General features: G+C 40.8%; 1 protein-coding gene across 1 annotated transcript in view; it reads right to left on the minus strand.

Moving 5' to 3' along the window:
- Window positions 1-13,909, minus strand: part of MACROD2 (mono-ADP ribosylhydrolase 2) — a 2,853,334-nt gene that overhangs the window by 112,223 nt on the left and 2,727,202 nt on the right. Inside the window, exon 17 of the mRNA XM_077282574.1 lies at window positions 2,243-2,302. Coding sequence (XP_077138689.1) covers window positions 2,243-2,302 — 60 coding nt within the window. The remainder of the gene's footprint in view (window positions 1-2,242; window positions 2,303-13,909) is intronic.

The raw sequence follows: 13,909 nt of genomic DNA on the forward strand, positions 1-13,909 counted from the left end.
CTACATTCCCCTTGTACTCTACACAGCCAGAATCTGTCCCTGCTGAAAGTAAGGTTCCCCTTCCCGCATGTTATACCACCTTACACAGGGACAAAGAGGAAGGTGCAGATGAAAGTGCAGGTTCCTTCATCAGGTGGGGGGGCATACTCGTTGGCGACGTCACTGGCACAGGGCCCCTCAGAGTACGCAAAAGTGTCGCTGCTGGTGGGAGGCGCCCCCGCCATGCAAACACACCGCCGTACTTTGAGGGGCCCTGTGCCAGTGGCAATGCGAACGAGTGGGCCCCCCCCCTGCTTGCTCAGGATCACAGCACTTGCAACTTTTAAATAATTACCTTTCCCTGCAACACCGCCGTGACGTAGTCCGCATTTCCTGGGCCCACGAAAAACTTGAGCCGGCCCTACTCCCCCCACAACTTTTGCCAAATGACCCCCAATTCCCTATGCCCAACTATTATTATAAAGTTAATTAAGATTGACAAGCTTCAGAAACAAGAATGGATGTTTTTGGCATTAAAATGGGCACTGTAGGTGTTTTCCTGGCCTCCACTCACTGCCGACTATGCTTCCCCATTGACTTGCATTGGGTTTCGTGTTTCGGTCGATCCCCGACTTTTAGCGATAATCGGCCGACTGCACTCGACTCGACTCTGGACAAAATCGGGTTTCCCAAAACCCTACTCGATCTTAAAAAAATGAAAGTCGCTCAACCCTAGTGGATACTAATCACTACAGAGCTGTGCTGTTCAGCTCCTTATACCTTTTACATCCATCAAGCGCTAGAAGTGACAACCACTGATTACTGGCAGTGATGGATGACGGAAGCACATTGATCTTAAATGGATGATCTATCATGAGGATAGTAAAAAAAAAGTAGACAACTCCTTTAAGTTTTAAGTAGAAAAACTGAAATAAATTAATTAAACATTAAAATATCAGTACCAGGTCTTAACTGGAGCAGTGTGTGATATCCACAAAATTCTTCTGGGAAGGTGAAAGGCCAACAGAAAAAGACCATGAGACCGCCTTCACTCACCTAAAGGAGCCCACTAAACAAAAACCCACATGGTCTATCCTTACTGCTCTCACAGATTCCTACAATGTGTGCTGATGTATTTCTGCAGGTATTATCAGTTCACTTTGGAACCAATAAGGAAAAAAATAACATATCACAAATGGACAAACATATTAAAAAAAAAATTAAAAATTCCAGTTTACAGTATACCATTGGGAGGTCACACAGAAGTATGGGATAGCAGTATGGGAGGTCAAAGAAAAACATAGCCATCGGGACCGAACTGCACAGGAGACTACTCAGACAGACGGGTGCCCAGCGGCTTCCCTGTACATGCAGGGAAAGACCTGTCAATCCAGAGGATTGGGAGGGAAGAAGCCAACAAGGGCTCACCTGTCCGACAACTCTCCCGTGCAGCTCAGTTACCGGTGGCTTTTAAAGTATGTTCTTCTCAGCCAGTGCCTGATACATGGTGTCTGTGATTTGGACAGGATGTATCAGCTGTCAGATTCCCTTTAAACCATTCAGGGTACGTTCCCACATTCAGAATTTGCTGTGGTTTTGATGCTGCTTATTTATGAAGCGTCAAAAACACAGCGTCCAGATGTTACAGCATAGTGGATGGGATTTCTTGAAATCCCATGTCCACTGTGCATCTATGTGCATCTTCGGATCACCTGCGGGAGATGGACATGTATTGCATCTTTCAGATCCGCAGAATGAAATCTCCAATGTATTGGATGCGGTAAATCCAAAAGCTTCAGTTAACACATGCGGATTCACCTGCGTGAATAGAATGCAGCAAAAATACGCTGCATCCAAAGTGCTGCTAGTTCCTGATCATGGGCACCCAACCTTACTGCTCCTTCATGCTTGTAATGCGTGGCCAGTTATGTGTGTGCCAAGCTTTGCCACCCATTCTTAGCATTAATGATATCATATCACCAATATTCATATCTATATTTATAGTCGTCAAATTTCAATGTAAATTTTAAGTTAGTCACTTTTTGATCTGACAGTCATCCTCCCTCAGCGCACTGAAAATTCATTCTAGTCAACCTTGCCTGCAGCATACATCAGTGTGTAGATGGCAGGCGCCCTCATTATATCAAAAGCAGGCACTGCCACATTAGAAAGTGTAACAAGGTGAGCGATGCCTCACATCTCTGTATGCCAATAAGTATATAGAAATAGTAACTAGACTCCGTGAAATATGTATTCATTTTACCTTGAGATGGTTCTGCCATATCCACATCTGCATTAGTGTGTAATTGGCCTTCAGGTTGTCCTAGGAGCAAAAGTAATACATATTATACCAAGATCTTACATTTCAAAGCCCTTCATGATAGAAACGCTAATAAACTAGGATATGTAATCAGCAATTGTAGAGACATCTCCTATTCGCAGACCTGGCAAGGCTATAAGCATTGTTGGAATATATTGTTCAAATCTTTTAAAGAGTCCCCTCTTCCCCTGATCATTTGCAACTGATGGGGTAACCTTGGCAGTAGGTGTTCAACTCAAAGCGGTTTTCCACTTTCCTAAAAGTGGTGCCCAAATGATTACATTGCTGTAAAACAACAAACACAGACCGTACTCGCCTTTCCTGAATCCAGCATCGGCTCTCCTCCGATCTCTGTGTTTGGCTGCAGCGGTGACGTCATACACCTTCGCTCACCACTGCAGCCAATCACTGAGCTTGGTGGCTGTTGAAGTCACATCATCATTTCTGCAGCAAAACCACAGAGACCAGAGTGGCGCTGGACCTGAGAAGGGTTATTACTATCAATGACTGTTGTTTTCCAACTATGCAGTCATTTAGAAACCACTTTTGTGAAAGTGGATAACCCCTTCAAGTGTTGTGTTACTAATTTTGTAAAGTGGTTGTCCTAGATCCAAGGGGTAATGAGCCTTGTCACATGACAGTATAAAAGCCAATCCAGAATCTCAATTTGCAGACAGTGTTTTGGGGTGCTGCCCCTCATCAGTGCAAAGTGTGAGATCTTGTTTGGCTGGGTGAGAGATGTCTGACCAGGATCCAAGGGGTAACATTTTTCACCTAGCCAAACCAGATCTCACACGTTTCACTGACGAGGGGCAGCACCATGAAACACTGTCTGCAACTGGTATTCTGGTTTGGCTTTTATCCTAAGTCATGTGACAAGGCTCGTTAAAGGGTCGACATTGACTTTTAGGATTGCTGCTTCCTATAGGTGGCACTAGAGTTCTAGTCCTCTTCCTCTCTAAAGAGACAATTAGCATAGAGGCTGAAAAACTTCAAGCTGCTTCTTCAATTGGACTGTGTTATTCTTTTGAGGATTTCCCTCTTTTTTATTATTACTGCTTGTCTCATTGTAGCTAAATAAATATAGAAAAAAATTTGTTGCCCCCAGAAAACCATTTTAAAACATGCCACTAAAGAGGCTTTCTGAACCAGTGAGCATCAGATCACCCGTGATTTCCGCTGCTGAGGTCGTGTCACACTGTATTACAAGTGTGATATGGGTTTCCCATATGTTGAGCAGACAGGGGGTAGAATGTACCTGAGCACTGCAGTTATGGATAAAGGTACCAGATCTCACTTCAGTGAATACCAAAGGGAGGGCACTTTTTACATTCCATTAAATTGAAAATCCCTCTCAAACTCCAGTCTTTGCAGATTACATATACAAATTAGCACATTATTTTTATATTGTCCATTTGCGTCCCAAATTGTATTTCCTAAGTATTTTCATTTTAATTTTTACCCTGAGTGATCTACAAAAATGTTACGAATCTGGCAAAGTTCCTGCACCTGACAGCTCTCTGTGTTAGGGCTTGTTCAGATGCCTGTATGTTTGGCCAGCTTGTTGTCCATCTACTCAATGGACAACACACCAAGCCAATAATCCAATAATATCAAATGATTGTACACAACCTCCCCCCAAATACAACATGCACTGGGTCAATTTACAACCAGACTAGTTCGTGTCAAAACAGGCGGCTCCTACACTGTGGCAGGAGCAATTTTCAGCAGACTGCCCAAAGCCCATGCTGAGAGCACATGTAAAGGACATTGCAGGATAGAAATTGTAATGAAAACCTCATCACTTTGGATATACACAGTGCTCACATCCAGCCTTTATTACTGGGAGAGACACTCCTGCGAGAAAAATCTAAAATTTGGACCAGGATACAAATTCCATATCAGGGGTCTGAAAGTGAAAGAGTTCCAGATTGCAGATGAGTTCTCTGCAGTTTTATTAGCAAATTGGAACAACTAACAAATGTGAAAACCTTTTTTTTTCTATGTCAAAAGTGTCCAGAGCCATTAAGGTTTTATCAGACACTTTATTCCCTGTGGGACCAAGCTTTCATCAGCAGGTAGTTGCCAACTACATGCCTGTTCTGCCCTATGACCATCTCTCCCAGCTTAGAGCGGTCACAGTCCTGGTGGCGACTCTCCTGCTTCCTGTGACGTCACCTCAACAGAGCAGTTCCTTCTCTTTGGCTCTGCTTTTTCAATGAGGCATCACTGGCAGCGTCATGTTGATTGACAGGTGACTCCCCACAGTTAGACAGCTACTACATGCCGATAAGTGCTTATCCACATAGGATAAAAAGTTCCTTATAACCCTGTAATAAAATAGCACAAAACCACAACAGAATTTGAGTTTGTTTTGTGCCTCTGGTATCCATCAATGTATGGCAGATCCAGACCATTAAACCTGAAGCTACAAAATGAGCATAAAGCGCAGCTTTAATATTCATAAAAAAAGAGCTAAAAAATAAAAATAAAACAGTATAAAAGCCATAACCTTTAATCCATTACATTCGATAAATAAAATCAAATAAAACCATCCTATACAGTTTAAAAATGACTGATAACAATCCATTGACGCGGCTGAAAGCATTTTGTGGGCTGATTTCACAGAATATTGAAAGTTAAATTTTTAGACTTATGCATCCAATCGTATTGTCATAAAATCTGCTGTGGAAACATTAAAATAAAAATCCATTGCTCCAGAGAATATTCTAAAATTGACACATAAATAATAAATACGACAGTCCTTAAACGAAAACGTCGAATGTCTGGTGCTAAGCAAAAATAATACTTTGTTTAAGGAAGTACACAAAAGTAATTTGCAACGGCTGTCAACCATATTACGCTATATCAATAAAGGAGATAAAATGATTTATTAAAAATCACAAAAACTGCTCCCTGCCATGCCCTACCTCCATGTAAAGAGCTCCATTATGCCGCTGATGCAGTAGAGCACCGCCACGAGTGTAGTCTGCCTTTTTATTTGGGGATGAATATTTAATGAAGGGTTGGCTTTTAATAGATATCTAATTCATGAGCAATCAGAATAGATGTCACTAAAAGCACCACGTCTTCTGGATATCCAAACAACAGCAAAAGCGGCCATAGATTTTGTTATGTTTAAACCAGATCTGACCCTCTCATCACTAATTTACGAGACCCAACTGGATTGATTGAGGGTTGTGGCGTTTACTTCATTGGCTTTGTGTAGTTTCCAGCTCTACTTAACATCTTTATAGAGATTGACTGAGTAGTTACTACGTTATTCAGAATATAGAGCGCCAACACAATCATATCAATTAGCTTTGTGACTGCAGGCAAATGAAGCTCAACAGAAGGCTGACCGGCTTTATGGCGGATCGGCTCAGTGTATTTAAAGCTCAGTAACAGTTTTAGCTTCATGTTCAGTGATCAAATACCTGGTAGGCATCTAAATAACGGGCTCGGAGAAATACTTTTCTGTCTGCAGACGAGTGTGATGTCTCATAACGCAGAATAGAGAAATTACAAACAGAATTCTTTATTCTTCACTTGGCATCACTTGTGGCGCTTTCTAGTCCCCGTCTCTCAATGTAAAATACGTCACATGACCCCCACCTACCATGCGCCATGTATTATAATACATGTGTCTAAGGGGCCACTGGGGCGCCAAATAATAGCTACACCCCTTAGGGCCATAATGTATATAGTCTTCCTTTCAATTAAAGGAGTACACATGCCATTTTGTCAGATTAATGGAATTTACCAAAATTGGGACAGGAGATGTCGAGCCAGTGATGAACTCACTGCGGCTGTTGGCTCCTACTGCAAAATAGGAGTCAAGAGACACCAGTTCTCCAAAAACATTGGGGTTCCACAGAATTAGGTCTATTGCCAGAATATGCATTATGTCATTAGAAACAAGAATAAGAAGAAAATAATAAAACTAATTAATAGAAAACATTTGAAAAATCCTATAAGAAGATCTTTCACCAGTTTACCAATTTGCAAACTGTATACATTACTACATAGAACTCTTAGACCTGATGAAGCCATTTTGCTTTTTGAAACTTTAATCCAATTTCCACCCATCTTGTCTGATTGAAGTCTCCTCAGTGCCCCTCCTCGCTGCTGCTGACATCTCACACTGCTCAGTACAAGCTGTGGCTGTTAGTTAAACTGAGTCATGGATACTAAAAACATTTGAATGTCATGAGTAGAGATGAGCAAACCTTTCACGGTTCGGATCGGCGAACATCCTGATGTTCAATGAACATGTTCGGCGAACGGTTCAATGAACATACCCGAACCTCATTGACTTTAACGAGAGGCAAAAACCAAACACCTTCAGGGGGGCAAAAAGCTGCCAAAATAGCTAAAATACAAGGGAACCCCACATCACTTTTTTAAAATTTATATATAGTGCAAGTGGCGGCTGATTAATACTCCCATCAGCCGCTGCCTGCTTTCGCTGTTAACAGTTGAATACAGCTCTGAACATTGTCCTCTTCTAGCACTGATTGCAGTACGAGCAGTGGGCAATGATGTGAGCTGTCTTCACTTCAGCACCCAGTGCAGGGTAACAGAGCGAATAATACTGCTGATTCCCGGGTGCCAGTATGTGTCACAATAATAACACAGGGAAGTCATCCGTGTGTCATGAGTGTGCACGTGGGTGGGGCATTTTGCATTTTTTAGTACATGCAGTTTTAAGATATTTAAATACTTTTTTCTTGTTTGGATATTTAAAAAATGTTTTACCCTTTTTTGGGGTCCAGGGAGCCTAAATTTATGTCATTTTTATATTCTTTATTTTTTTTTGCTGTGGAAAAAGTAAAGATAGAAAAAAAATATTTGTTGTTTTTTTTTTTATTTATTACATCTTTTTATTACCAAAGAAGGACCATTAAAATACATTTGAAATTGTGTACACCTTTCCATAACAATTCTTCTTATATTGATAATATGGATACATGGCACAATCAGGGAGCATAAGTAGGGTACCAACCTGTATTCCAACATAGAAACAACTTGGCACTCCAAATACTAATGATGAAAAAGTTTGAATTGCAGCAATGCAAAATGCTGTAATACATATATGACATTTCAGTATTACAGCACAGACCTTTATCAGACGTACGAATTTCATGTGAATGAAAAAAACAAAACAAAAACAAAATACAAAAAGAAGAGATGCTGGACTATCAGCAGCTTTTTATTCTTTTATTTCTTTTTCCTTTTTTAGTTTATGGTATTTAGTTTTTCATTCATTTCACACATTGTGCTCCGCATAAGACCATTAGGGAAGCAGAGGGGGAGGATTACATTTAAACAATTTTGTATATTTTTTCCTATTACTGGAGCTATGATTAGTTCTAAGGCAAATTCAGCTTCTCCTCCTAGCGATTATGTGATGGGTGGATCCAGAGGCGGAAAAGCTGTTTGCGCTTTCTAATCTGATTGCACAGTGCTACTTCAGCACTGTGTGTACAGCTATCAGGAAGGCAGAGAGGGTTAGAAACCCTCTCTGTCTTCTCTATGGGGAGATTGGCTGTGTCTCAGGCACCCAGATTTCATGTAATATACAATATTGTCTACACTTTCAAGTTGTTGTTTTTTTTAAAGTTAACTTCTCTTGGTTTTATTTTTTTCTTTATTTAGCATCATGGCTGTGAGTTTTCAAAATGTTGTCAACTGTACTCCAGGATCCTGGTGCAGTACAAATACTATTTTTTTTTTTAAAGAATAAAAAAATTGTCAGAATTGTATGAGCTTTTACTAGAAAAAAAAAAGAGGGAAAAAAGATCTTTCAATTCTTGATAATTCATTAAACATTGTGCACCTATTTTGTTGAATTAGGCACAAAATCTGCCAGAACAAAAATGATGACTGAGGCGCTAAAACTTTTCTTATTTCAAGGATTTTCCTTCTGTGAAAATTTTACTGTAAATTTTGAAAAAGCCATGAACATTCGAAAGGTGCAATGAGCTCTTTTCTAGCTTTACTCTGGCATCTTAAGTGTTGAGTTCTCTAAGATTTCATACCTTATATATGTATTATATTCCAGTTCCCCTGAAATAAAGGCATTTTGTGCTCACCAGTCACTAGAAGATGATTCTCAAAAGTTGTGTAATGGAAAGTAGTAGCAAATAGTGAGGATGTCCTAAATATATGACTTTCTCACTGCAGAGAAAATGAAAGATGTCAATTTTTCTTTCCATAATTTTTAGAAATGTCTTCTATGTATTCTAATGTAGCAAATGTTTTACTTCTGACACACAAGCTGTACAATGCACGCCATCAGGTAAGAGACACATTATACAGGGTTGAGGTGGTTTTCCCACTACGATCCTTAACCTAATGGCAGGTCGTATACCATTGTGGTAGAAAAATCCCTTTCTCATTCAGACTTGTGTAATTAGACGTCTGTATGCTTACTGTATATTCATCCCTTCAAATAAAATATAAATTCCAGATTATCAGATGATTTTTTAAAATAATTAAATAATTTTTATCTCACAGCAAATTATTGGCATGTCCAGAACACAAGGTAACAGATTAAAGAGGTTGTCCACTTAAAGAATGTTTCTAATATAAATACCGTATATACAGTGGGGGAAATAAGTATTTGATCCCTTGCTGATTTTGTAAGTTTGCCCACTGACAAAGACATGAACAGTCTTTAATTTAAGGGCAGGTTAATTTTAACATTGAGATATAGAATATGAAAAATAAAATCCAGAAAATCATATTGTATAAATTATATACATTTATTTGCATTTTGCAGTGAGAAATAAGTATTTGATCCCTCTGGAAAACAAGACTTAATATTTGGTGGTAAAACTCTTGTTGGCAAGCACGGCAGTGATATGTGATATGATAGTTGATGATGAGGTTTGCCCACATGTCAGGAGGAATTTTGTTCCACTCCTCTTTGCAGCTCATCTCTAAATCATTAAAATTTTGGTAGGCTGTTGCTTGGCAACTTGGAGCTTCACCTCCCTCCATAAGTTTTCTATGGGATTAAGGTATGGACACTGGCTAGGCCACTCCATGACCTAATGTGCTTCTTTTTGAGCCACTCATTTGCTGCCTTGGCTGTACAGTATGTTTTGGGTCATTGTCTTGCGGGAAGACCCAGCCACGACCCATTTTTAAAGTCCCAGTGGAGATAAGGAGGTTCTCACTCAGGATTTTATGGTACATGGCTCCATCCATTCTCCCATCGATGCGATGAAGTAGTCCTGTGCCCTTAGCAGAGAAACACCCGCAAAACATAATGTTTCCACCTCCACGTTTGAAAGTGGGGATGGTGTTTTTTGGGTCATAGTCAGCATTTCTCTTCCCCCAGACACGGCGAGTTGAGTTAATGCCAAAGTCCTCAATTTTTGTCTCATCTAAGCACAGCACCTTCTCCCAATCACTCACAGAATCATCCAGGTGTTCATTGACAAACTTCAGATGGCCTGCACGTGTGCCTTCTTGAGCAGGGGGACCTTGTGGGTACTGCAGGATTTTAAACCTTTTCGGTGTAATGTGTTAGCAATGGTTTTCTTAGTGACTGTGGTCCAAGCTGCCTTGAGATCATGACTATTTTCCCCGTGTAGTTTTAGGATGATCTCTCACCTTCCTTATTATCAAGGATACCTCATGGGGTGAGATGTTGCATGGTGCCCCAGTTCAATGCCGATAGACAGTCATTTTGTATTTCTTCCATTTTCTTACTATTGCACCAACAGTTGTCTCCTTCTCACCCAGTATCTTACTTATGGTTTTGTAGCCCATTCCAGCTTTGTGCAGGTCTATGATCTTGTCCCTGACATCCTTATAAAGCTCTTTGGTCTTGCCCATGTTGTACAGGTTAGAGTCTGACTGATTAATTGAGTATGTGGACAAGAGTCTTTTATAAAGGCGACTATGTAAGATAGCTGTCTTTAATGCAGGTAACGACTTGATTAGGAACGTCTAACTGGTCTGTAGGAGCAAGAGCTCTTAATGGTTAGTAGGGGATCAAATACTTACTTCTCACTGCAAAATGCAAATTAATTTATACAATGTGATTTTCTGGATTTTATTTTTGATATTCTATCTCTCAATGTTAACATTATCCTACCCTTAAAATTATAGACTGTTCATGTCTTTGTCAGTGGGCAAACTTACAAAATCAGCAAGGGATGAAATACTTATTTCCCTCCACTGTATGCTATATAAAAAATATATATATATCCATAAAAGGGGTATTCAGCAATCAGGGGGATAACATCCTGATTACTGGGTGTCTGACTGCTGGGAACCCTCCAATCCTGAGAACCAAGGGCTCTGCAGAGCGCCATGTCAATAGAGTTGTGGTTGATCATGCGAGCTTCCGTTTCATCAATTTTTTCGTGAGTGCCAAAGGCCAGCCATGCGCAATGCTTGATTACAGTATCTCTGGCAGTCCAAGTAAGAGTGATTGGAGTGGCAGTGCACATGATGGACAATTTTTTCTTGGGATTTGTGGGATCCTAGCTGCAGTTAATTAGTGGCTGATGATCGTCTGCAGTGATCATGTGATATTATTCAGGTGAGGTTCATGGGGGACTTGATTCAGGGGTATATATAGACTTTTTACATTTATACAGTACAACATCCTTGAGCCATTACCAGAAAAGCTCTAAGACAGCCCCCTTCTCAGTCCAGCCTCCTTAAAAGAATTTCTCAACTGCGTTGAGTGGACATGGAGCTGCACCTGGACTGAGGCTAATATCTGGAGATTGGGGTACCTTTAAAGAAAACCTGTCATCTCCTCAAAAGCTATTAGCCTACAGATTAATCTGCAGATTATTAGCGTACTGAAACCGTGCAGCATCAGCACTGAAAGCCTCATTGCCTGGAGGAAACTAACTGTATTCCTCCCAGCAGCCTCCGGATTTCAGTCATAGAGGCATGGCCGGCACAGCCTCAGTCACCACTCAGTATGTAATGAGCGGTGGGTGTAAATACACCCCGGCACTGACTGACAGCCGGTTCTATACTGTGCACTGGTGATGCCCCGGCTGTCAGTCAGTGTAGGGGCATGGTTACACCCACTGCTCATTATCTACTGAACGGTGACTGAAGAGGCCTCTATGACTGAAAACAGGAGGCTTTTGGAAGGAATAAGTTAATTTCCTCATAGTAGGAGGGCTCTCAGTGCGGCAGCTGCACAGTTGTGGAATTATATTCACCTGCATACTAACCCCATATCTACAAGTTAATAGCATTAATTTCACATGACAGAGTCTCTTTATTAATAAAATTATAATAGTATGTTGAAAATGTATATTTTAGCACAGATAAACATTTATTCTTACATGGACAACCCCTTTTAATAAATTTGACTGTATGATCATAATTATATTTCTATATAGGTACTTTTTTACAATATTTTGTACCTCGAACGTGAGTCTCTATTAGATTCCTATTACACAAGAACACAGTTATTATCGCACTGGTGCTGTACATAAAGAACTTTCAGCTGTGGGCTGGAGTCTCTGAATTTACACCAGTGTCTTTGTGACATTGTAATACACACGATTCCTCTTAGAAATATCAATCAGGGGAAAACAAGTCATGGAAAGTTTTATGTGTACTCACATTTGACATGAAACTTTAAGAAGATAAAAGTCAAAAAGTGCTGATAAGGAATATTTAGAAAACAAACACAGGAGTGCGGTAAAAGCTGCTCTAAGCATCCTGTCATATATACTAAATCTCTCATCTACTATACATCAAGAGCACAGAAATAAAATTCTTCATCATGCAAGGTAACAATAAGCCTGTCATAGCCTGTGAAGGCAGATAAGATAATTCATGGGGATTCTGGAGCAGTAATATCTAAGGTTGAGGATGAATGTCAAAAAGTTGTACTGTAGGTTCTCTTCATGTCGTTCAATAAAGGTAAAAATGATTTTATGCAATATTAACAGTCTTTGTGAAAAATTAACTACAATAATGATGATGATCATGATGAATAATATTCTTACTAAACATATATTTTACAGTCTACGGCATTTCTAGTCATTTCTTCTCCAACAATGAATCTGTGCAGTTCAATACTTCAGCACCATGTGATACTCTTTGCACAATGTATTATTTATATACATTCAGAATTATACAAAATAATAAAAGGAAAAAAATTCTCCAATACTGTATTTGTCATAGAGAAAAATTACAATTCATAAGACATCTCAGGAGGGGGAACATATCACCCTCACACTGAACATATGGGAATAATTATAGATAGGGAAGAGATAAATCTAATTATAACTAGGAAGGTGAGAGAAAGAGCTGACACTTTAATCTCCATTGAAGTAGGGGCCTCCTGCAGTGAATAGAGAATTACAGCAGAGAGATTTCCTGGAAAAAAAAATCTGACATTCGTTTATGTAGAAGCAGGGGAGTATGGTTCCAAACCTAAGAGCTTCCTCTGATCGAAGAATCTTTCTGAGACAGTGATCAGTGATGGATATTGGGATCTACATCCATCCGATATTTATGGGTGTAATATTTTTGGCGTCATAGCAATGGGACGAATATAAAGCATTCACGCGCATCACTGTAAGGCCATTCTAGGCTCTTCTGAAAGAACCAGCAAATCCCACAATCAGCCCCCATGTGAGCTCACCAAGGAGAGGTTGGTGGGCATAACTTTGATCTAATAAAAAGCAGAAATTGTGGTTGGTCATTTGTCAGTCATGGAAGGTACCAGGGCCGGACTGGCCATCGGGCAGTTCTGGCAAATGCCAGAAGGGCCGGTGGCAGTAGTGGGCCGCTCGAGTGTGCCGCTGTCGGCACACTCTCCCCGCTGTCGGCGCACTCCCGGCCCCGCATTCAACTATACCGGCGTCATAGACGCCGGTACAGTTGAATGCAATGATGGAGGAGAGAGCGTCTGCTGACGCTTCCTCTCCCATCATTCCCCGCTCTGCCTGCCGCTGACACTGCAGGTGCGCGATGACGTCATATCATCGCGCACCTGCTTTGTGACCGGGCGGGCAGACTGCGACTGCCGAGACCAGAGCCAGAGCAGCGCGGGGCAGGAGGAAAGGTGAGTAGAGTGTTTTTTTTTTTTATCAATGAGTGATGACTGGATTGTGGAGCTATTGGGGGGGGGGGGGCTGTGCTGCATTCCATTCTATGGGCCTCTGCTGCATTATATTCTATGGGGCTGTGCTGCATTCCATTCTATGGGCCTGTGCTGCATTATATTCTATTGGCCTGTGCTGCATTATATTCTATGGGGCTGTGCTGCATTCCATTCTATGGGCCTGTGCTGCATTATATTCTATGGGACTGTGCTGCATTATATTCTATGGGGCTGTGCTGCATTATATTCTATGGGGCTCTGCTGCATTCCATTCTATGGGCCTGTGCTGCATTATATTCTATGGGCCTGTGCTGCATTGTATTCTATGGGCCTGTGCTGCATTGTATTCTATGGGCCTGTGCTGCATTCCATTCTATGGGCCTGTGCTGCATTCCATTCTATGGGCCTGTGCTGCATTATATTCTATGGGGCTGTGCTGCATTCCATTCTATGGGGCTGTGCTGCATTATATTCTATGGGGCTGTGCTGCATTCCATTCTATGGGC

This window comes from Ranitomeya variabilis, chromosome 2, assembly GCF_051348905.1.
Source record: "Ranitomeya variabilis isolate aRanVar5 chromosome 2, aRanVar5.hap1, whole genome shotgun sequence".
Classification (NCBI taxonomy): Eukaryota; Metazoa; Chordata; class Amphibia; order Anura; family Dendrobatidae; genus Ranitomeya; species Ranitomeya variabilis.